Source organism: Sturnira hondurensis, unplaced genomic scaffold (genome assembly GCF_014824575.4).
Source record: "Sturnira hondurensis isolate 20B ecotype Veracruz unplaced genomic scaffold, ASM1482457v3 Scaffold0018805, whole genome shotgun sequence".
Taxonomy (NCBI): domain Eukaryota; kingdom Metazoa; phylum Chordata; class Mammalia; order Chiroptera; family Phyllostomidae; genus Sturnira; species Sturnira hondurensis.
The window spans coordinates 2654567-2676391 of record NW_028091436.1 but is presented as its reverse complement, the minus strand read 5'-3'; the positions used below and the strand labels follow the sequence as shown (position 1 = coordinate 2676391).

The following is a 21825-nucleotide window of genomic DNA, read 5'->3' as shown; positions in this document are numbered from 1 at the left end:
TCAGCTTCTTCTGACCGCCCATTGGTGGGCAGGACCCTGGGATCACAGCACTGATTGGCGGGCTGCTCCCATGCGGCTATCCAGGGCCCCAACCTCGCCTCAAGCGCCCCTCTCTCCTTCCGAGGGCCGGAAGCCCAGGAGCTTGGAGAAGGCCCTCCATCATCGCGGCAAGGACCCCGGGAGACTGACCAGTAAGCGGGGAGCCTTGCCATCAAGAGCCCTTAGCCCGAGACCTTCAAAGTCCAGCCTGAGAGACCCCGATGCCCTCATCCTGAGGGGCCCTGAATCCCTTGAGCACCGAGGGGCCCACGTGCGCCAACCCGGAGGAACACCAACGCTTAGACCCCAAACAGCCCGAAAACCCCCGTTCCCCTCAGCTCGGGGCACCAGCCTAAAGCTCGCCCGGAAAGACCGAGTCTCCCCAAACTCAGAGACGCTAAATGCCGTCGTCCTGGAAACGAACTCCCTGTGGGGACCCGGAAGCCCCTCGACGAGAGGCCCCGTGTCTCCTCCGCCGCCGGGGTCTGACCCTCCCCTCCCCCCAGGCCTCGGCGTCCTCCGCCCGGAAGCCGCGGGATCGAGTCCTCAGGGACCCCGAGCCTGTCGGCCCGAGAGACGGCGGTCGGCCGGGGACCGCGCCTGCGTCCCGTGCGGGCCTCTCCGGATCCCCGGGTGCGCCTCCGCGCTGTTCCCGGGACAAGCGCGTTTCCTGGCGCCGCCACAGGCCCCTCAGACGCCCGGGCCAAAGCGGCCGCAAAGGGAAGGGCGTGTACAAGGGCGCCCACCCCCCCATCCCACCCCGCGCGTTCCCAGGCTGTCGGCCGCTCCTCCCACAGGGCCCCGCTAACCAGGAGAAGGGCGTTCGGCCCTCTCAGCGCCTTCTCCTCCCACAGGCTCGTTGGACTCGGACACCATGAACCCCGACGGGGGTCCGCAGCACAGCCCTGAGGGAGAAGCGGGGCAAACAGGGCGGTCGCCTCAGGTGAGCTGAGGGGCTGGCGGGGAGTGTGGGGACAGGGCTCCGCAGATGCCCGGCCCTCGGGGTGGCCTTGGCTGTGCGTGTCCCGAGCGCTGGTGGGAGAGACGGGACTCCGCGTCGCGGGCCCAGGGCAGGGAAGACCCTCCCTGCGCGTTCTCACTCGCATCACCGAGTTACTGATGTTTCCACTCTCCTCTCCAGGCCGAAGACGCTTCGGAAGCCGCTTCCCGCTGCTTCTCCGGGGAGGAGTGGGCAGCGATGGGGGACCGGGGGAAGCGCCGGTACCGGAAGGCGAAGAGGAACTTCCACGTGCTCACCAGCCCAGGTAGCGAGTGCGCAGGCGCTGGGCAGGAGGAGTCCGTGACCCCACAGGATTCTGGGCTGGCTCGGACTCCGGCGGCTCCATCCGCCTGCAGCTCTCTCCTGCGTGGACACCCATCAGGGGGCATCTGCTCCTTAGCGTCAGAGGGCGCTCACAGCAACTCGTTTTACTCTCCCATCCCGTCGGGGCCAGTCCCATGGGCTTCCTGGAGCGCATTCCTCCCCCAAGCTCTGTGCATTCAGGACAAAGGTTTTATCTCTTTCCAGGTCTCAGGGCCCCTCGACCAGCTTTCCTGTGTCACTGCAGGCAGGCCACCGAGCTCCAGGACGAGGACCCTGAGGGCTCTGATGAAGAATGGGCTCCAAGGCAGCGAGGTGAGGGGCAGGAGGAAGCAGAGCCGCCCTCCTGACACGAACCTGGTTAAGGTCAGGCTGCATCTCAGGACATAAGCAGGGGACAGGGTTTGCTTGTCCAGCGAACACACAGGATGCAAAACAGTGTATCGTACAGTGAGGGGCTATTCCTGTAAACTTTCAAGCATGCAACATAATCATATGTATTTATAGATACACTAATAAGCAGTAATTATATAACAATGTATAAGTGAACAAGAAATAACTAATTTAGAATAGTTGTCATTGCAAGAGAGGGTGGCAGGTCTGACAGGTGAGGAGTGTTCCAACACCTGGCTGCCTGATGGCTTGCATGGAGACAGACAGGAACAGTATTAACCATGCTGATTACCAGAGCTGGGGGGAGGGTTAGGGTCCGGAGTGATTGATCACTGTATCATTTCCTGATGTCGGCCATGGTGCCATTCTGTCCAGTATCATGAGTGTTCAGTGGGTAGAGTCAGTCCACTTTCATGGGTCTGGGGTTGAAACACAGCTGAAGTCAAGATGTGATCTTTAACTTGACTGGAATTCTGTTTCTGTGGTCATAAACTGTGGATGCTGACCAGAGTCCAATGATGAAGAAGGGTGTGGATGGCCAGTATGTGCACAGGGGGGAGGATACCAGAAAGGAGGCGAGGTGGTTGTGGTACCCTTAGCCTGGACAAGGCCAGTTGGAATGAAGAAAACAGGACAGGGAAAGGGTTGTGTTAAAGACATGGAGTTTCTGTGCAGTTACTTTTATTACATTTTTGTCAGGAGAGGCCAATTTATTTTTTAATAAGTGTAATAGATGCCGTATGAAAATAGGAAGAACTGTAGATGATACTTTGCCTTTTTAAAATCATTCTAATGAAATTACTGTATTTTTCGGACTGTAAGACACACTTCCCCCCAAAATCTGGGGGGGAAATGGGAGTGCATCCCTGTTCCTGCCTCCTGTGACCCTGCATCAACCCCCCCCTTACCTGGAGCCAGGTAAGCTACATTCAGACTATAAGACATACCATTTCCTCCCAAATTTGGTGAGACAAGTGCATCTTAGAGTCTGAACAATACGGTAGTTGATGGCCCCAGTAGAAGCATAGGACTTAATGATACCTTAGAAAACATTTTCCAGTCATCCTTGGATTGTTCTTGGACTACTCTCATTCAGAATTCTGTGTCCCTAATAAGAATCTCCAGATTTTGGAAACATTTATCAACCAAAACACTGATTTCTCATCATCTTTCAGTCAAACCATCTCCAGTGGCCTTCAGGAAGAAACAGAGTAAAGATCAGAAGGTAAGTATTTCCCAAATCCTGTTGACAAGAAAATTTTCCTCATGAATAGAAAGGCAGGTAAGAGTAGAAAAATGCAGAAAGTAGCCTACGAACTGCTTCCTTCCTTTCCTGGTCTCTTCAACACATTGTCCGATTATTATCATCTTTTTTAAAAGATATTAGGGCCCTGGCTGGTGTATCTCAGTGGACTGAGCTCGGGCCTGCAAACCACATGATCGTGGTTCAATTCCCAGTCAGGGCACATGCCTGGGTTGCAGGCCAGTTCCCAGCAGGGGACTCACGAGAGGCAACCATACATTGATATTTCTCTCCTTCTCTCCTTCCGTTCCCCTCTAAAAGATAAATAAATAAAAATCTTTCAAAAAATATTTAAAAATATTTTATTAATTGATGTTTTAGAGAGATGGGAAAGGAGGCAGAGGGTGACGGAGAGAAGCATGTGCAAGACACGCCTGCATAGGTTGCCACTTGCACGCTCCCAACTATGGAACCTGGATTACAACCCAGGCATGTGCCCTGACTGGGAATGGAACTGGTGACCTTTCAGTCTGCAGGCCAACGCTCAACCCACTGAGCCACACCAGCCAGAGTTCATCATCATCATCACTACAGCAACAATAGTAACTACTATTTGTTTCATTTTCACAGTGTTTCAGACTTTAAGAATTCTATGTGAATAAACTCACTTAAATATTATAACAACCCAATGAGGTACATACGATAACTGTCTCCATTTACAATGAGGAAAGTGATCTTTCAGAGAAATAGAAATGTTTGACTATATGTCTAAGGCTACAGTATCAGTGCTAGTGCAATCTAACCCATAGTTGCTTCTCTAAACCACTTACAAACTCATTAAAACTTTCAGAGTTTTGCCCTGGCCACCATGACCAGTTGGTTGTCATGCTTCAAAGCAAAAGATCACTGGTTTGATTCCTGGTCAGGGCGCACACCTGGGTTGTGGGTCAGTTTCCAGGTTGGGGTGTGTGAGAAAGGCAAGTGATCAATGTTTCCCTCTCTTTCTCCCTCATTTCCCCTCTCTCAAGAAAATGAACAAAATCTTTTTTTTTTAATATTTTATTTATTTATCTTTTTAGAGGGGAAGGGAAGGAGAGAGGAAAGAAACATCAATGTATGGTTGCTTCTCGTGCACCCCCTGCAGGGAACTGGCTCCTCCGGAAAGTGGCCTGCAACCCAAGCATGTGCCCTGACTGGGAATCGAACCGCGATCGTCTGGTTCGCAGGCCCACGCTCAATCCACTGAGCTACACCAGCCAGGGCCTGAACAAAATCTTTTTTAAAAATTAGAAAGATAAACTTTCATAGTGTCTAAATTTTACATTGTCTTATCCATATGTCATTACATCATTTATTTGACTGACGGTTTCAACCAAAGTTCTCTGCTATACTGAAGTGACAGATGCACTAAGACCCTCTGACTAAGGAAAGTGTACGATGTGTGGGCAGTTGGTACAGTGGGTGGTCCCAGGTGAAGAAGAATGTGAAATGTCCAGGATCACAGCCTCCCACTCTAATCAAAAAAAGCATCTCCCACTCCTGAGGAGCTTCAGGTTCGATGATTGAGAAACAACAAATAATAAAATGACTTAAGGACATCATATAGGTTACACACTCTTCTATAGAAACTCATCCATCTGGAACTGATTTCAAATGCCCTTTCTTATAGGGTGAAGGAACAGCTTCTTTGTCTGAGTTCCAATGAGGCCACTCTCCTCCTATTTAGAATCATTTGTTCCACCCGCCCCCCTTCGCGTTGTGAGCTCTTTGAGAGGCTGGTCCATAAATGAGACTTCTCCGAAGTCACAGGCCCAGATCAGGGCTCCTGAGGGCCCTCAAATGTTTGGTGAATGATTTCTTTTTTTATATGTTTTATTGATTATGCCATTACAGTTGTCCCATTCCTTCCCTTCATTACCCTCCACCCTGCACACCCATTCCCCCGCCCTTTAGTTCATGTCCATGTGTCTCAAGTTCTTTAGACTCTATATTTCCCATACTATTGTCCTCTCCCCTGTCTATTTTCTACCTGCCATCTATGCTACTTAATCTCTGTACCTTCTCCCCCCCTCCTCCTCCCATTCCCGTTGCTAACCCTCCATGTGATCTCCATTTCTATGGTTCCACTCCTGATCTAGCTATCTTCTTGGTTTGCGTTTGTTTTAGGTGTGGTTGTTAATATCTGTGAGTTTGCTGTCCTTTCACTGTTCATATTTTTTACCTTCTTTTTCTTAGGTAAGTCCCTTTAGCATTTCATATAATAAGGGCTTGGTGATGATGAAATGCTTGAACTTGTCCTTATCTGAGAAGCACTTTATCTGTCCTTCCATTCTAAATGAAAGGTCTGCTGGATAGAGCAATCTTGGATGTAGGTCTTTGGATTTCATAACCTGGGATACTTCTTTCCAGCCCCTTCTTGCCTATAAGGTCTCTTTTGAGAAATCCGCTGACAGTCTGATGGGAACTCCTTTGTAGGTGACTGTCCCCTTATCTCTTGCTGCTTCTAGAATTCTGTCCTTCATTTTAATCTTGGCTAATGTAATTATGATGTGCCTTGGTGTGTTCCTCCTTGGGTCCAACTTCTTTGGGACCCTCTGAGCTTCCTGGAAGTCTATTTCCTTTGCCAGATTGGGGAACTTCTCTTTTATTACTTGTTCAAATAAGTTTTCCACTTGTTGCTCTTCCTCTTCTCCTTCTGGTACCCCTATAATTCGGATGTTGGAGCATTTAAAGATGTCCTGGAGGTTCCTAAGCCTCTCCTCATTTTTTTGAATTCTTGTTTCTTCCTTCTTTTCTGTTTGGTCGTGTTTTTCTTCCTTCTGGTCCACTCCATTGATTTGAGTCCCAATTTCCGTCCCATCACTATTGGATTCCTGTGCATTCCCCTTCATTTCACTTAGTTTAGCCTTCATTTGTTCCTCTAATTTGTGACTAAAATCACCAGTTCTGTGAGCATCCTGATCACCAGTATTTTGAACTGTGCATCCAGTAGGTTGGCTATCTCTTGGTCGCTTAGAAGTATTGGTTCTGGGACTTTGAGCTGTTCTTATTCTTGAGCCATAATGTTTTTTGGTCTGTTTGTGCCTGTCAGGTATGAGGTATGCACCCTTAGGTGTTCACCAGGGTAGGGCAACCCAGGTAGCTAAGCTGGGTTCTGATGCTTATGTGGGATGGGGTCAGAGACAGGCAATGGCATTTTTTTCTGATCTCTCAGATTTTGGTCCCCTCTGCTGCTTCCCACCAGCAAATTGGGCCCTTCTGGTGCTAGTTCCCAGATGTGTGGGCTTGTGCACCCTCCAGAACCCTGTGGGTCTCTCCAACAAACTCTCTGTGAGCCTGGGAGCCTCTCCCAGCACCTGGACCCCCCCAATTTTTTGCAATTGGTGCTTTTAGGCTTTATTTCCCGGCGCTGGGGCCCTGTGTTGTGCGGTCTGTCTCACTGTTCCTTTTTTCACCTGGTTTATCTGTGCATGTGTGACCGCGGTCAGCCAGCAGCCTTGCGCACTCACTGGGTCTGCCCGTTGCCACCCTGCGCCTGGGATCTGCCAACCACCACTTGCACACCTGGGTTGGGTCCGGCTGCTTTTTCCTGCGTGACCCACTGACTCCACCCCTCTTACTGGTCTGGATGGATGGTTCATTGTTGTCAGACTTCAGTACAGTTTAATTTTTTCTGTTTTGGTTGTGTTCTGGTTTTTATTTTATTTTAAGATTTTATTTATTTATTTATCTTTAGAGGGGAAGGAGAGAGGGAGAGAAACATCAATGTATGGTTGCCTTTTGTGCGTCCCCTGCTGGGAGCTGACCTGCAGGGAACTGGACTACAACCCAAGCATGTGCCCTGCCTGGGAATCGAACCGCGATCCTCTGGTTCGCAGGCCCACGCTCAATCCACTGGGCTACACACCAGCCAGGGTATTTTTTTTTTTTGGTTTTTAAATATTGGTTGTTCATAAACTTGGTTATGCAAGGAGGTACAGTATTTCTACCAACACCTCCATCTTGGCTGGAGGTCCTGAATAATTTCACAATTACAAATTAAAGTAGAAGATGATTGATGAATGGTGAAGGCAATTTCTGTGAGATATCAAATATGGAGAGAGTTGAGGGGTAAATTGATAGCAGGACTGTAATCTCACATTCATACTGTATTACACAATTCACAGAACACCTGGGTGAGCATTATTTAATTGCACGTTCACTGTAACATTGAAAATTAGCATGTTAGAGGCCATGAAACTGAAGACAATGAGATACTGATACAGCCTTATTCACACAGAATTGGTGGGAACCAACTAATCTAAGTACAGATATTCCTTCTGAGGTATTGTAAATTTTATCACCATTTTATTTATTGTCTAGCTATGTTTCTGACAACCATTTTTTTATTCTCTTCCCATTATCCTTCACTCTCAATATTATACAGACAGTTTAAAGAAAAGAGCTATCAGGCATGAGTTCTAATCTTGGGTTCATTACCCACATTGGCTCTGTCTCCTCTAATATTTATACTCCCTAGGTATTTCCAAGGGTTGAAGTTTTAAAGACAAACATGTAAAATGTACCATAAGCCTTAAGAAATTAAATACATGTTATCTTTTAATATTTAACTCTTATATTGAAGACAACATCCCAGAAACCAGTGTCCCCTCCTGGAGAAGCATGTGCCTTTGGAAAGCACACTAGACCAAAACTGGGTAAGAAAAAGTAATTTGGAAACTTAACTTGTTCTAAGTCCTATAGAAAGGCTGATGAGTATGACCTAGGTATGTGAGGTGGACTATGGATGGGCCTGGATTTAAGCTGGGCTGAGCTGAGGCTGAAGTTACCAGTGGAGCTTTTGGCAAATCCTATAGATTCTCTGAGCTCCCAAATGCTAATGTGTAAAGTGAAGACAAGGATACTTCCCTCATATGTTGTTTGAAAACATTAAATTGAATTTAAAACAGGTGACACATGCAAGTTGTCCAATAAATCCATCTGTGATAATAGCAACCAAACTGTATTGGTGTTGTGTGCCCAGGCCTTTACTCAATGTCTAACACATAAAGTGCACTCAATAAATATTTTATGAATGATTAAAGGTTGGCAAGTTAAACCTGGTAATGGGAAGATCTAGAAACTAAAATTGAATGAGTCCTCTGTAGTTTGTGTGGAGTCTTAGTCTTTTGAACCAATAGTTAATGGAGTACAACACCAGAGTGTGCGAAAGGACAGGTGATCATTTGATAGGAGTAGATTGTGTTATCAGACAGCCTGGGAACTAACACTCGAGACCCCACCAACCTCACTCACCTGGCCTTCTTCAATTCAGAACTCAGGAGGAAGGAGATGGACGTGAAGATGTACAGCCTACAAGAAAGAAAGGACTGTGTGTACCAAGAGGTTGAGCCCCAGGATGATGACTACCTTTGTAAGTGACCCTCACTAAGAAGCAAATTATGATACAGTAATTTCATCTAGTCCTTTGGTCCCCAAATCATCCCCGTCCTCTAGTGACCTGGAGTACAGGATTGAGTCTCAGTGATGTCAGTGCCACACTCCCTCTGAAGCTCTCTGTGTCCAGGAACATGTGCTATACCTTCCCTAACCCCTGTTGCTCTCACCTCCAGATTGTGAGAAGTGTCAGAACTTCTTCATCAACAGCTGTGCTGTGCATGGACCCCCTACATTTGTACAGGACACTGCAGTGGACAAGGGGCATCCCCACCGCTCAGCCCTCACCCTGCCCCCTGGGTTGAGAATCGGGCCATCGGGCATCCCTGAGGCTGGCCTCGGAGTGTGGAATGAGGCAGCTGATTTGCCTGTGGGTCTGCACTTTGGCCCTTATGAAGGACACATCACAGAAGATGAAGAGGCAGCCAAGAGCAGATACTCCTGGCTGGTGAGAACTATTTGCCTCTTCCCCTGTCCTCTGGCTTCCCACATTCCTTCTGAGGCTTAGAGGGACCTCACCTCCTGCATGCTAGACATGGAGGGGATGATGTGGTTAGCTCTGTGTACTGACTGGACTTCACATGGACACAGAGCTCCTGTTTAAGGATCAGAAGGTAAGGGGAAGCAAAGTGGTACGGACACAAAGGAGTGGCTCCTCCCTTGTGGGGCTCCTGCTCTAATTGGACAGGTAGACTCAGGTGTGTAGGTGATGAGTAAGAAAAATATTATGCGGTCCCAACTGGCAGGTGAATCGCTGTGCAGGCTGAAAGAGCTTTGATTACACTACAGTAAAATAATTCCTCTGACTATAACCTTCCTACCAAAGAAATAAAATCTTTAACCTCTTTTCTGAAACTCAGATTGCCCAAGGGAGAAACCGCTATGAGTATGTGGATGGGAAGGACAGATCCTGGGCCAACTGGATGAGGTGAGGTCAACAGGTCTCTGGGTGTCAGGGAGGACACTCATCCCCAAGCCCATATATCTTTCCCTCTCATCATGCCTCCCTCAATGATCTCCCTTAATCCTTTTTTCCCTCTTTTTCTCCATACAGTGTTCTTTCATTTCAGGGGACTTTTAAGAAAAAAGTATAACATGTGTCCTCAAAATATAAAGTTCTCTGCTAGATACCATCTGGATGCTGGAAAGATCCTGGAAGAGCCTAGATGCACCAGGGACACTGGATTACACTTGAATTTATCAAATGAACATTAATTAAGCACTTACTATATTTCAGTTTAGATGAAGGAGTATATTAATTTTTTAAAAAATATATTTTATTGATTATGCAATTACAGTTCTCCCATTCCCCCTTCACTCCTCTCTACCCTGCACACCCCTCCCCCACCACATTCCCCCCCGTTTCGTTCACATCCATGTGTCATAAGTTCTTTAGATTCTGTATTTCCCATAGTATTCTTGCCCTCCCCCCTATTTTCTACATACTTATTCTCTGTACCTTCTCCCCCCTTCTCCTCCTCCCATTCCCCTGTTGCTGACCTTCCATGTGATCTTCATTTCTATGTTTCTGCTCCTGATCTAGCTGTCCTCTTCGTTTGCTTTTGTTTTAGATGTGGTTGTTAATAACTGTGAGTTTGCTGTCCTTTCAATGTTCATATTTTTTACCTTCTTTTTCTTAGATAAGTCCCTTTAACATTTCATATAATAAGGGCTTGGTGATGATGAAATGCTTGAACTTGTCCTTATCTGAGAAGCACTTTATCTGTCCTTCCATTCTAAATGAAAGGTCTGCTGGATAGAGCAATCTTGGATGTAGGTCTTTGGATTTCATAACCTGGAATACTTCTTTCCAGCCCCTTCTTGCCTGTAAGGTCTCTTTTGAGAAATCAGCTGACAGTCTGATGGGAACCCCTTTGTAGGTGACTGTCCCCTTATCTCTTGCTGCTTCTAGAATTCTGTCCTTCATTTTAATCTTGGCTAATGTAATTATGATGTGCCTTGGTGTGTTCCTCCTTGGGTCCAACTTCTTTGGGACCCTCTGAGCTTCCTGGAAGTCTATTTCCTTTGCCAGATTGGGGAACTTCTCTTTTATTACTTGTTCAAATAAATTTTCCACTTGTTGCTCTTCCTCTTCTCCTTCTGGTACCCCTATAATTCGGATGTTGGAGCATTTAAAGATGTCCTGGAGGTTCCTAAGCCTCTCCTCATTTTTTTGAATTCTTGTTTCTTCCTTCTTTTCTCTTTGGTTGTTTCTTTCTTCCTTCTGGTCCACTCCATTGATTTGAGTCCCAGTTTCTATTCCATCTCTGTTGGTTTCCTGTGCATTCCCCTTCATTTCACTTAGTTTAGCCTTCATATGTTCTCTAATTTGTGACTAAAATCAACCAGTTCTGTGAGCATCCTGATCACCAGTGTTTTGAACTGTGCATCTGAAAGGTTTGCTATTTCTTGGTCACTTAGAATTATAGGCCCTGGGGCTTTGAGCTGTTCTTGAGTCATAATGTTTGGTCTGTTTGCACTTGTTATGTATGAGGGGTGGAGCCTTAGGTGTTTGTCAGGGCCAGGCGACCCAGTTGCTGGGTTGTGACACTGTATGTGGGGGCAGGGTCAGAGAGGGGAACAAAAAATGGCGCTTTGTTCTGCTACCCTCTCTGATTTCTGTCCCCTCTGTGGCTTCCCGCAAGCAAATTGGGCCCCTCTGGTGCTGGTTCCCGGGTGTGTGGGCCCGTGTACTCTCCAGGACCCTGTGGGTCTCTCCAATGAACTCTCTATGAGCCTGGGAGCCTCTCCCGGCCTCTTGACTCCGAAAAAGTATTTCCACATGGTGCTTTCAAACTCTAATTCCCATCGCTGAGGCCCCAGCCTGAGTGGTCTGTCTCACTGTTCGCTCCTTTGCTTGGTTTATCTGCGTGTGAATGTGTGACCACAGTCAGCCAGCCGCCCTGCACCCTCACTGGGTCCGCCAGTCGCCACCCCACACTTGGGATCCACCAACCACCTCCGCCTCTGCTCCTGGGTCAGTTGGACAGAACGATCTTTCTAGCCAGACCCCACTCCACCAGCAGCTCTGCCCCTCTTACTGGTCTGGCTGAGTGGTTCGTTGTTGCTGGACTTCCTTGCAGTTCAATTTTCACTGTTTTGGCTTCGTTTTTGTTTCTAAAACTTTGCTGTCTTTAAATTTAGTTGTGGGAGGGTGCACAGTGTTTCCACCTACGCCTCCATCTTGGCCAGAAGTCGAACTCTCTAGATGAAGGGATACATTACTTAAACACATCACACAACCCATGTCCTTATGAGGGACTTCTTACAGACAGAGATAAAACAATTGCTTTTAGAAACATTTAAGTATAATTTCTAAGAAGTACAGAGTCAAGATAGCACAAACTAAGGGTTGCCTAAACCTGTGAGGGCAGTAAACCATCCCAGCCTCACTTCTAACTAGAGCTGGGCTCTGAGGCCTGCAGAGGAACGGTCATGGGCCCCTTTCCTGAGAGGGGCTCTCTTCTATCAGGATTAACAGAATGTGAATAAACTACTGTTGTTCAGATTTATTTTACTAAGACAAAAAGACCTCAAATTTTCTGTGGTGACCTTGGGCAGGCAAGTGAATAGTAACCTACAAAAAGTGTAGGGAAGTTGGAGAAAGGCCTCTCAAGAGAAAATAGACGTGGACTGAGTACTGGATAATTAGTGAGTTAATTCAGAAGCAGAGCCCTAGATCAAGCACCAGGTTCTCTGGTGTGAGACAACTTGATTTAGAGTTTGGAGAAGCCAGAGATCACTGGATATTATGGCCACTCAGGGTGGAAGTTAAGTCTAGAACTGGGTTTGAAAAAATAGTAATAGGCAGGATGAACACTGCAAACAGGACTTGAAGGTAGGAATTCACATGACATGCTGACAGACGCTCAGACACTGAATAGAAGGTTCCCAGGGAGCATTAGGGGCAGTGGGCAACACCAGAGCCTGAGGGCCTTAAGAGTTAGTGAAGAGCTGGACATGGATGTAACAGGTACTGGGAACTCATGAGCATGGTTTTCTTTCCCTTCCTCTAACTCAATCCCAGGTATGTGAACTGTGCCCGGGATGATGAAGAGCAGAACCTGGTGGCCTTTCAATACCACAGGCAGATTTTCTACCGAACCTGCCGGGTCATCAGCCGGGGCTCTGAGCTGCTGGTCTGGTGCGGGGATGAGTATGGCCAGGAGCTGGGCAGCAAGTGGGGCAGCAAGTGGAAGAGAGAGCTCAAGGCCAGAAGAGGTGGGTACCACTATCCGTCAAACCAGAAAGAAAAGAGAGAATTCTCCATAGAAATATTCATGACCCAACTCTTTTTTCCCCGATTTTTTTATTTAATTATTTTTCAAGTGCAGTTTTCTATTACTTCCATCCCACCCCCATGCTCCCCACCTCCATGCTCCCCACCTCCTTCCCTCCCATTTCCACCCTTCTCAGTTGTTGTCCATGTATCCTTTATATATGTTCCTCTAAATCCCTCCCCTATTTCCCCCGAAATTCCCTCCCCGCCCCCCTCTGGTCACTGTCAGCCTGTTCTCTATTTCAGTGTCTTTGGTTATATTTTGCTTGCTTGTTTGTTTTGTTGTTTAGATTCCTGTTAAAGGTGAGATCATATGGTATTTGTCCTTCAACACCTGGCTTATTTCACTCAGCATAATGCTTTCCAGTTCCATCCATGATGTTGCAAAAGGTAGAAGCTCCTTCTTTCTTTCTGCAGCATAAAATTCCATTGTGTATATGTACCATAGTTTTTTGATCCATTCATTTACTGACGGGCATCTAGGTTGCTTCCAAATCTTGGCTATTGTAAATTGTGCTGCTGTGAACACTGGGGTGCATATGTTCTTTGGGATTGGTGTTTTAGGGTTCTTAGGATACAATCCTAGCAGTGGAATTGCTGGATCAAAAGGCAAGTCCAATTTTAGTTTTCTGAGAAAATTCCATACTGTTTTCCATAATGGTTGTACCAGTCTGCAGTCCCACCAACACTGGACCAGAGTCCCCTTTTCCCCACACTCTCTCCAACATTTGTTGTTTATTGCTTTGTTTCTGATAGCCATTCTGACTGGTGTAAAGTGGTATCTCATTGTGGTTTTAATTTGCATCTCTCTGACAGCAAGCGATATTGAGCATCTCTTCATGTGTCTCTGGATCCTCTGTATGTCCTCCTTGGAGAAATGTCTGTTCAAGTCCTTTCCCCATTTTTTAATTGGGTTACTTGTCTTCTTAGAGTGAAGTCATGTGAGTTCTTTGTATATTTTGGAGATTAAACCTTTGTCTTAGGTATCATTGGCAAATATGTTTTCCCATACAGTTGGTTGTCTTTTTATTTTAATGCTGTTTTCTTTAGCCACGCAGAAGCTTTTTATTTTGATGAGATCCCATTTGTTTGTTCTTTCCTTTATATTCCTTGCTCTAGGGGACATATCAGTAAAAATGTTGCTGCGTGAAATATCTGAGATTTTCCTGCCAATGTTCTCCTCTAGGACTTTAATGGTGTCACGGCTTATATTTAAGTCTTTTATCCACCTTGAATTTATTTTGGTGTATGGTGTAAGTTGGTGCTCCAGTTTCATTTTTTTGCATGTAGCTGTCCAGTTCTCCCAACACCATTTGTTGAAGAGGCTATCTTTACCCCATTTTATGTTACTGCCCCCTTTGTAGAATATTAATTGACTGTAGAGAGTTGGGTTTATTTCCGGGCTCTCTGTTCTATTCCATTGGTCTATGTGCCTGTTTTTGTGCCAGTACCAGGCTGTTTTGATTACAGTGGCCTTGTAATACAGTTTGATATCAGGTATTGTGATCCCTCCTACTTTGTTCTTCTTTCTTAACATTGCAGCTGCTATTCGGGGTCTTTTATGGTTCCATATAAATTTTTGAAGTGTTTGTTCTATGTCTGTGAAATATGCCATTGGTACTTTAATAGGCATTGCATTGAATCTGTAAATTGCTTTGGGTAGTATGGACATTTTGATGTGTTAATTCTTCCAATCCATGAACAAGGTATATGTTTCCATTTGTTTGTGTCTTCCTTGATTTCTTTCTTCAGTGTTGTGTAGTTTTCTGCATACAGGTCTTTTACCTCCTTGGTTAGGTTTATTCCCAGATATTTTATTTTTGTTTTTTCTATATCGAATGGGATTTTTTTCTTGATTTCTGCTTCCGCTGATTCATTGTTAGTATACAAAAATGCCTTTGATTTCTGAATATTGGCTTTGTAACCCGCTGTTTTGCCAAATTCATTTATTAGTTCGACCAGTTTTTTGATAGAGTCTACAGGATTTTCCATGTACACTATCATGTCATCTGCAAACAATGACAGTTTTTTTCCTCCTTTCCAATTTGAATGCCTTTTATTTCCTTTTCTTGCCTAATCGCTGAGGCTAAAACTTCCAATACTATATTAAATAGAAGTGGTGAAAGTGGACAACCTTGTCTTGTTCCTGATCTTAGTGGAAAAGCTTTTAATTTTTGCCCATTGAGTAGGATGTTGGCTGTAGGTCTTTCATATATGGCCTTTATTATATTGAGGAATGCTCCCTCTATTCCCACTTTGCTGAGTACCTTTATCATAAATGGGTGTTATACCTTATCAAAAGCTTTTTCCGCATCTATTGATATGACCATGTGGTTTTTGTCTTTGCTTTTGTTTCTGTGGTGTATTACATTTACTGATTTGCGAATATTGAACCATCCTTGCATCCCTGGGATGAATCCCACTTGTCATGACCCAACTCTCAAGTGCAGTAAAATCCACTTTAAAGTCAGTAAAGTTTCAAATTACATGCTTCAGAAATTCATAATTCCTTCATATGCCTTTGACTCTTAGGCAAAATATTTATATTTATATTTTAAAATACTTCATTCCCAAAATATACAACTGCTTTTAGTGCTAAAACACTGATAGACAAAAAAGTTTTTAAGCACTAACCAGCTCTCTCGCCAAGGCAGTTTTTCTGACATTTTTATAGCTGTTTCTTTTTAATTTTCCTCCATACTTCTAAATAAAACATTTCTTTTGCCCCGGCTGGTGTAGCTCAGTGGATTGAGCGCGGGCCTGCCAACCAGAGGATCGCAGTTCGATTCCCAGTCAGGGCACATGCCTGGGTTGTAGTCCAGTTCCCTGCAGGCCAACTCCCAGCAGGGGACGCACAGGGGGCAACCATACATTGATGTTTCTCTCCCTCTCTCCTTCCCCTCTAAAGATAAATAAATAAATAAAATCTCAAAAAAAACCCCAAAAAACACATTTCTTATAGGCATTCATTATTTTTTATAGATTTTGCCGTAGCTGGAGTAGCTCAGTGGATTGAGCACAGGCCTGCGAACCAAAGGATTGTGGTTCAATTCCCAGTCAGGGCACATGACTAGGTTGCAAGCTAGTTCCCAGCAGAGGACACATAAGAGGCAACCATACATTGATATTCTCTCCATCTTTCCTTCCCTTAATCTTAAAAAAAAAAAGATTTGATTTATTTTTACAGAGTGGAAAAGAGGAAGAAAAACATCAGTGTGCAAGGGAAACAATCAGTTCTCTCTGCACACCCACAACTGGCCCAAAACCCTGGCATGTGCCCTGACTCGGAATCAAACTTGTAACCTTTCAGTCTGTGGGACAACACCCAACCCACTGAGCCACACCATTCAGACAGGGCACATTCGTTCATTATTTCAGTAAATTGTCAGGTGAGATCGTGCTTTGTGGCACACAGGGTGTTAGGACCTGGAAATACAGGTCCTAACGTGAAGAGAGAGTCACTGCTCTTGAGGAGCTGACAGGTGAAGGAGGGAAATCCAGGCACCTGATCTTCCATGCGCATGCACCACACAGTGGGTATTGATTTCAAGAGCACTAGCCCAGGATAAGTGCCTAGGGATCAGTGTGAGGGGAGGTGTGGGGTGGCAAGTGGTCGTGGAAGGGGTCCTCAGGAGACAACATCAACAAAAAATACCTGCGGGCAAAGGATCCCAGGCAGAGGGAACAGCTAGGGCAGGGAAGAAAGAGGTGCTGCGTTGAATTCACTGAGGGTCATTCAGGTCTCGTCTCAGTAAGAAGGGAGACGAGACATGCTTCGCAGCCCGGAGATGCAGTGATGATCATCTGAGTTGAGACTGGGGATTTCCTGAGTGAAAGTGTGCAGTCGTCAGCTGTAGAGTGGTGTGTTCTCTGTTCTGATTACCCTTTGTTAATTTTTAGAAAATAAACTCCAGTGGGGAATCCCCTCAGAGATTGCTTTATCTCCAAGTGAGAGAGCATGGTGGACTGGCCAGAGGAACAGGAGTCAGGCGTGTAAGAAATGTGGTTGAAATATTTTGAAATTGATCTTCTTAGTGTATTTGAAATAGTCCAACACTAAATGAGATAAAGCATAAATATTTGGTGTGAGGCTTGAGGAAGGACATTTCACTTTACTATTTTGGAAAACAGAAGCAATTCCTAGTTGGTTTTCCTCTGTAACATGACTTAGAAGATAACTGTAGATGAGAAAGGTCACTGCAGTTCCATCCACACAGGGAGTCAAATGGCCTCTCATGCTCCTCAAAAGTCCCTAGTCTGGGCAATATTAGAAAAGACCCTTGATGTGGGCTTCCTGGATTTCTGAAGAAGATGCACTGCACAAAAATAAAAATAGACTGCGAGTGGACACTGTGGGAGACAGCTTTCGTTGTCACCACAGTGAGAACGGTTCATGGGGCAGGTCTTACCAGGAGACAGGTTGTGCGGCCCAGGCATTCTCATCAACATCTGCCCTGACCAAACCTTTCTCTTTCAGCGGAACCAAAGCCAGAGGTGCACCCATGGCCCTCCTGCTCTCTGGCCTTCTCCAGTCAGAAATTCCTCAGCCAACACGTGAAACTCAATCATCCCTCTCAGATTCTCCAGGGAACATCTGCAAGAAAACAGCTCCGAGTGGAGGAACCCTGCCCAGAGGATCAGAATCAGCAGCAGCAACATACTAGTACACACAGCTGGAATGATAAAACTGAAGGTCAAGAGGCCAAAGAAATGTCCAAACTGTTGCTTAAAAAAATCGGTCAGGGGAGAATCTCAAGACCCTTTTTCCAGCCTTCCAAAGAACAAATTAGGAGCTCTACTCAGCATGAGACAGTGATGGAGGAGGAGCCGTATAGGGGCCAGAAAGAGAGTCCAGAGGACACAGGCAAGTTATTTGTGAAAATAGGAATGTCAAGAACTAAAACAATCAAGTATGGAAGATGTTGGCAAGGCTTCAACAATGGGTCACATCTCATCACACAAGAGAGGACACACTCAGGGGAGAAGCCCTATGTTTGCAGGGAGTGCGGGAGAGGCTTTACATGGAAGTCACATCTCATCACACATCACAGGATACACTCAGGGGAGAAGCCCTATGTTTGCAGGGAGTGTGGGAGAGGCTTTACACAGAAGCCACATCTCATCACACATCATAGGATACACTCAGGGGAGAAGCCCTATGTTTGCAAGGAGTGCGGTAGACACTTTACATGCAAGTCAAATCTCATCAAACACCAGAGGACACACTCAGGGGAGAAGCCCTATGTTTGCAGGGATTGTGGGCGAGACTTTACCTGGAAGTCGAATCTCATCAGACACCAGAGGACACACTCAGGGGAGAAGCCCTGTGTTTGCAGGGAGTGCGGGAGAGGCTTTACACAGAAGTCGAATCTCATCAGACACCAGAGGACACACTCAGGGGAGAAGCCCTGTGTTTGCAGGGAGTGCGGGAGAGGCTTTACACAGAAGTCAAATCTCATCAGACACCAGAGGACACACTCAGGGGAGACGCCCTATGTTTGCAGGTGGACTGAATGAGTCATTGGCATTAAGTAGCATATCAATAGCCATAGGTAGTCTATGGCCCCTTACTCTCCCCAAGATTGTAATTAGTACAGAAGTAACTGGGTTAAACAAACCCTCCACTTTCATGACAAGAGGAGATGGACAGACAGTTCCATGAGTGATATGGGATGTCAGCACCAGTCTCCTTCATGGTTTTTTGACCACCTATTGTAAAATGGTTTGTCTCCGTACAAATATGAAGCCTACATCTCACATTCCCCCCTCACTGAAAGCAGAGAGTTCAGGAAGAGCCACAAAGAACTCACTCTCAGCCACAGAAATTTGACTCCTGCAAATGCATAAGTCTTTGGTTAGTCTACTTTGGTTCCTGCCCAGGAAGAGGGATTTGAGACAGACTCACCAGGGAAGGGAATTTCCTGGACTCCTTGGAAATGGGGGCTTTTCTGCTAATAGGCTGTCTACCCCTCCCCCCTTGGCTTCTCTTGGCTTTTCTATTTTCCTGGCCACCCATTCACAGATAATGTACACAATGGCCCAAGAGCACAAAATTTGCATGGACCCAATGGGTGGGAGTCCAGCGAGACTCAGGGTGAGAACAGGGTAGACATGTACATCTGCATAAGCAAGGGTGCTAACAGCTCCCAGAGGTCACACTTTTTAGAACCAGAGCCACGTTCAACACAGATGGTCAACAATTAGTGAGGACACCATCATAACCTCTCCTCCATGAGGGAGACCTATGCATGACCCACCCTGTTCCTGCTGGGGAGGATTCACAATAGGGGGACACCCACCCCCATGACCTGGAACAATGACCTTTCTGTCTTCCCAGTGCCAGGCTTGTAAAGAGTGTCTACATAAACTATGTGGATTTCAATAATAAATATCCACTATTTTTTCTTTCATGCTTTTTCAAAGGGAGGTGTCTTTCTTGAGTTTTCTTCCCCTTCCCTATTTCTCTCCCCACCAGCACAGCGCAGAGAAAACACCATAAACTCAATATTCTATGGCTTTCAGCATGGGCCATGGGAGAGGGGCAGAGTCCTGGTGTAATGGTGGCAGCATGGCTGGCACTGAAATACAGTGGGAAGGGGAACCCTCAGACTGCCAGGTGATGGTCCCCATGACCTGCACAAGGACAGACCGTGGAGCTCTCCCAGAAGGTTTAGCGATTCAAGATGAATACATGGGTCCATTCCCTCTCCCTCCCTTTCCGCAGGAAACCACATTCCTAGTGTAGCTGCCAGCCTCCAAGGCGTCCCCCAAATGCACATGCTGTCACACCTGCCCTTGAACAGTCAGTCCCTCCTTCACACAACCAAGCCGATCTGTGTTGTGAAAATGGTGTGTGGTTCTCAAAGCTAAGTCATAAACAGGCCCTTTTGTTTCAGCCTTGCTTGCAGAGTTGACACTGTCAAAGACCACCTTGTGCAGGGAGCTGGGTGTTTATACCCAGGTGCAGAATCCAGGCACATCTGGATTCTGCATCTCTTGTCCTTCACAGGCAGCTGAAGTCACTGTCCTTTCCCTATAATACCTGGTGCGCGTCCAAGGCCACTCCAACTGCCTGCTGGCTTCCAACTCCTTCACATGACACTGATAGACCTGGAATGGTCAGGCGAATAGTCCTTGCACAAAAATGACACCTGTTACTGAGGTAACAAGACTGTGTGGCCACCTGCCTCACACACTTGACTCTGTGACTACAGTGGCCACTGCAGCTATGGCCAGCCCAACCTGGTTTATGTTCTGATTGCCACCCAGGTAAGGGAGCTGCAGGCTGGCTTGGGACCACAGCTGGGCAGGTGAGGGGGTCACTGGACAGAATGGTCAGCCACAAATACTGAACAACTTACTGCCCTCCACAGCTGGGGTCAGGTAAGTCCTTTTGAAATTTGCAGATTTGTCTTTTTTTAAATATATTTTATTGATTATGCCATTACAGTTGTTCTATTCCCCCTCTTCATTCCCCTCCACCCTGCACACCCCTCCCCCACCATTCCCCCCCTTTAGTTTATGACCACGTGTCTCAAATTCTTTAGATTCTATATTTCCTCTACTATTCTTGCCCTTCCCCTATCTATTTTTTTACATATTTTTAAAGATTTTATTTATTTATCTTTAGAGGGGGAGGGAAGGAGAGAGGGAAAGAAACACCAATGTATGGTTGCCTCTCATGTGTCTGTCCCCTGTTGGGAACTGGCCTGCAACACAGGCATGTGCCCCAACTGGGAATGGAACCACGATTGTCTGGTTCGCGGGCCCGCACTCAATCCATTGAGCCACACCAGCCAGGGCCCCCCTGTCTATTTTCTACCTACCATCTATGCTACTTATTTTCTGTATCTTCTCCCCCCTTTTCCTCTTCCCACTCCCCTGTTGCTAACCCTCTATGTGATCTCCATTTCTATGGTTCCATTCCCGATGTAGCCGTCCTCTTAGTTTGCTTTTGTTTTAGGTGTGGTTGTTAATAACTGTGAGTTTCCTATACTTTCACTGTTCTTATTACCTTTTTATTTTCTTATTATCCTTATCTTTGTATCTTCTTTTTCTTAGATAAGTCCCTTTAACATTTCATATAATAAGGGCTTGGTGATGATGAACTTGAACTTGACCTTATCTGAGAAGCACTTTACCTGCCCTTCCATTCTAAATGAAAGCTTTGCTGTGTAGAGCAATCTTGGATGTAGGTCTTTGGATTTCATGACTTGGAATACTTCCTTCCAGCCCCTTCTTGCCTGTAAGGTCTCTTTTGAGAAATCTGCTGACACTCTGATAGGAACCCCTTTGTAGGTGACTATCCCCTTATCTCTTGCTGCTTCTAGGATTCTCTCCTTCATTTTAATCTTGGGCAGTATAATTAAATGTGCCTTGGTGAGTTTCTTCTTGGGTCCACCTTCTTTGGGACTCTCTGAGCTTCCTAGATTTCCTGGAAGTCTATTGCCTTTGCCAGATTGGGGAAATTCTCCTTCATTTATTCAAATAAGTTTTCCACTCGTGGCTGTTTCTTTCCCCCTTCTGGTACCCCTATAATTCGAATGTTGGAATGTTTAAAGATGTCCCGGAGGTTCCTAAACCTCTCCTCATTTTTTTGAATTCTTGTTACTTCCTTCTTTTCTGTTTGGTTGTTTCTTTCTTCTCGTCCACTCCCTTGATTTGAGTCCCAGTTTCCTTTCCATCCCTATTGGTTTCCCATGCATTTCCCTTCATTTCAATTAGTTTAGCCTTCATATGTTCCTCTAATTTATGACTAAAATCAACCAGTTCTGTGAGCATCCTGATCACCAATATTTTGAACTGTGCATCTGAGAGGTTCGCTTTCTCTTGGTCGCTTAGAGTTATCGGCTCTGGGCTTTGAGTTCTTGAGCCATATTTTGGACTGTTGGTGTCTGTTACGCATGAGGAGCGGAGCCGTAGGTGCTCACCAGGGTGGGGCAACCCAGTTGCTGGGTTGTTATGCTGTATGTGGGGGCAGGGTCAGAAGGGGCAGTGGCGGTCCCCTCTGCTGCTTCCTGGCCCCCGGGGCCTGCATGTTCTGTCTCACTCCTCACTCCTTTGCTGGTTTATCTGCGCACGAATGTGTAACCGCAGTCAGCCTGCCGCCTTGTG

General features: G+C 46.1%; 1 protein-coding gene across 1 annotated transcript; it reads left to right on the top strand.

Moving 5' to 3' along the window:
• Positions 1–896: 896 nt before the first annotated feature.
• On the top strand, positions 897–19134 carry LOC119003891 (histone-lysine N-methyltransferase PRDM9-like). The gene is made up of 8 exons (XM_037070488.1): positions 897–982; positions 1181–1304; positions 1568–1675; positions 8311–8409; positions 8609–8880; positions 9293–9360; positions 12460–12653; positions 18878–19134. Exons 1-8 carry the CDS (start codon positions 914–916, stop codon positions 18913–18915), a joined length of 972 nt encoding a protein of 323 aa, XP_036926383.1. The 5' UTR covers positions 897–913; the 3' UTR covers positions 18916–19134.
• The last annotated feature ends 2691 nt before the right edge of the window (positions 19135–21825 follow it).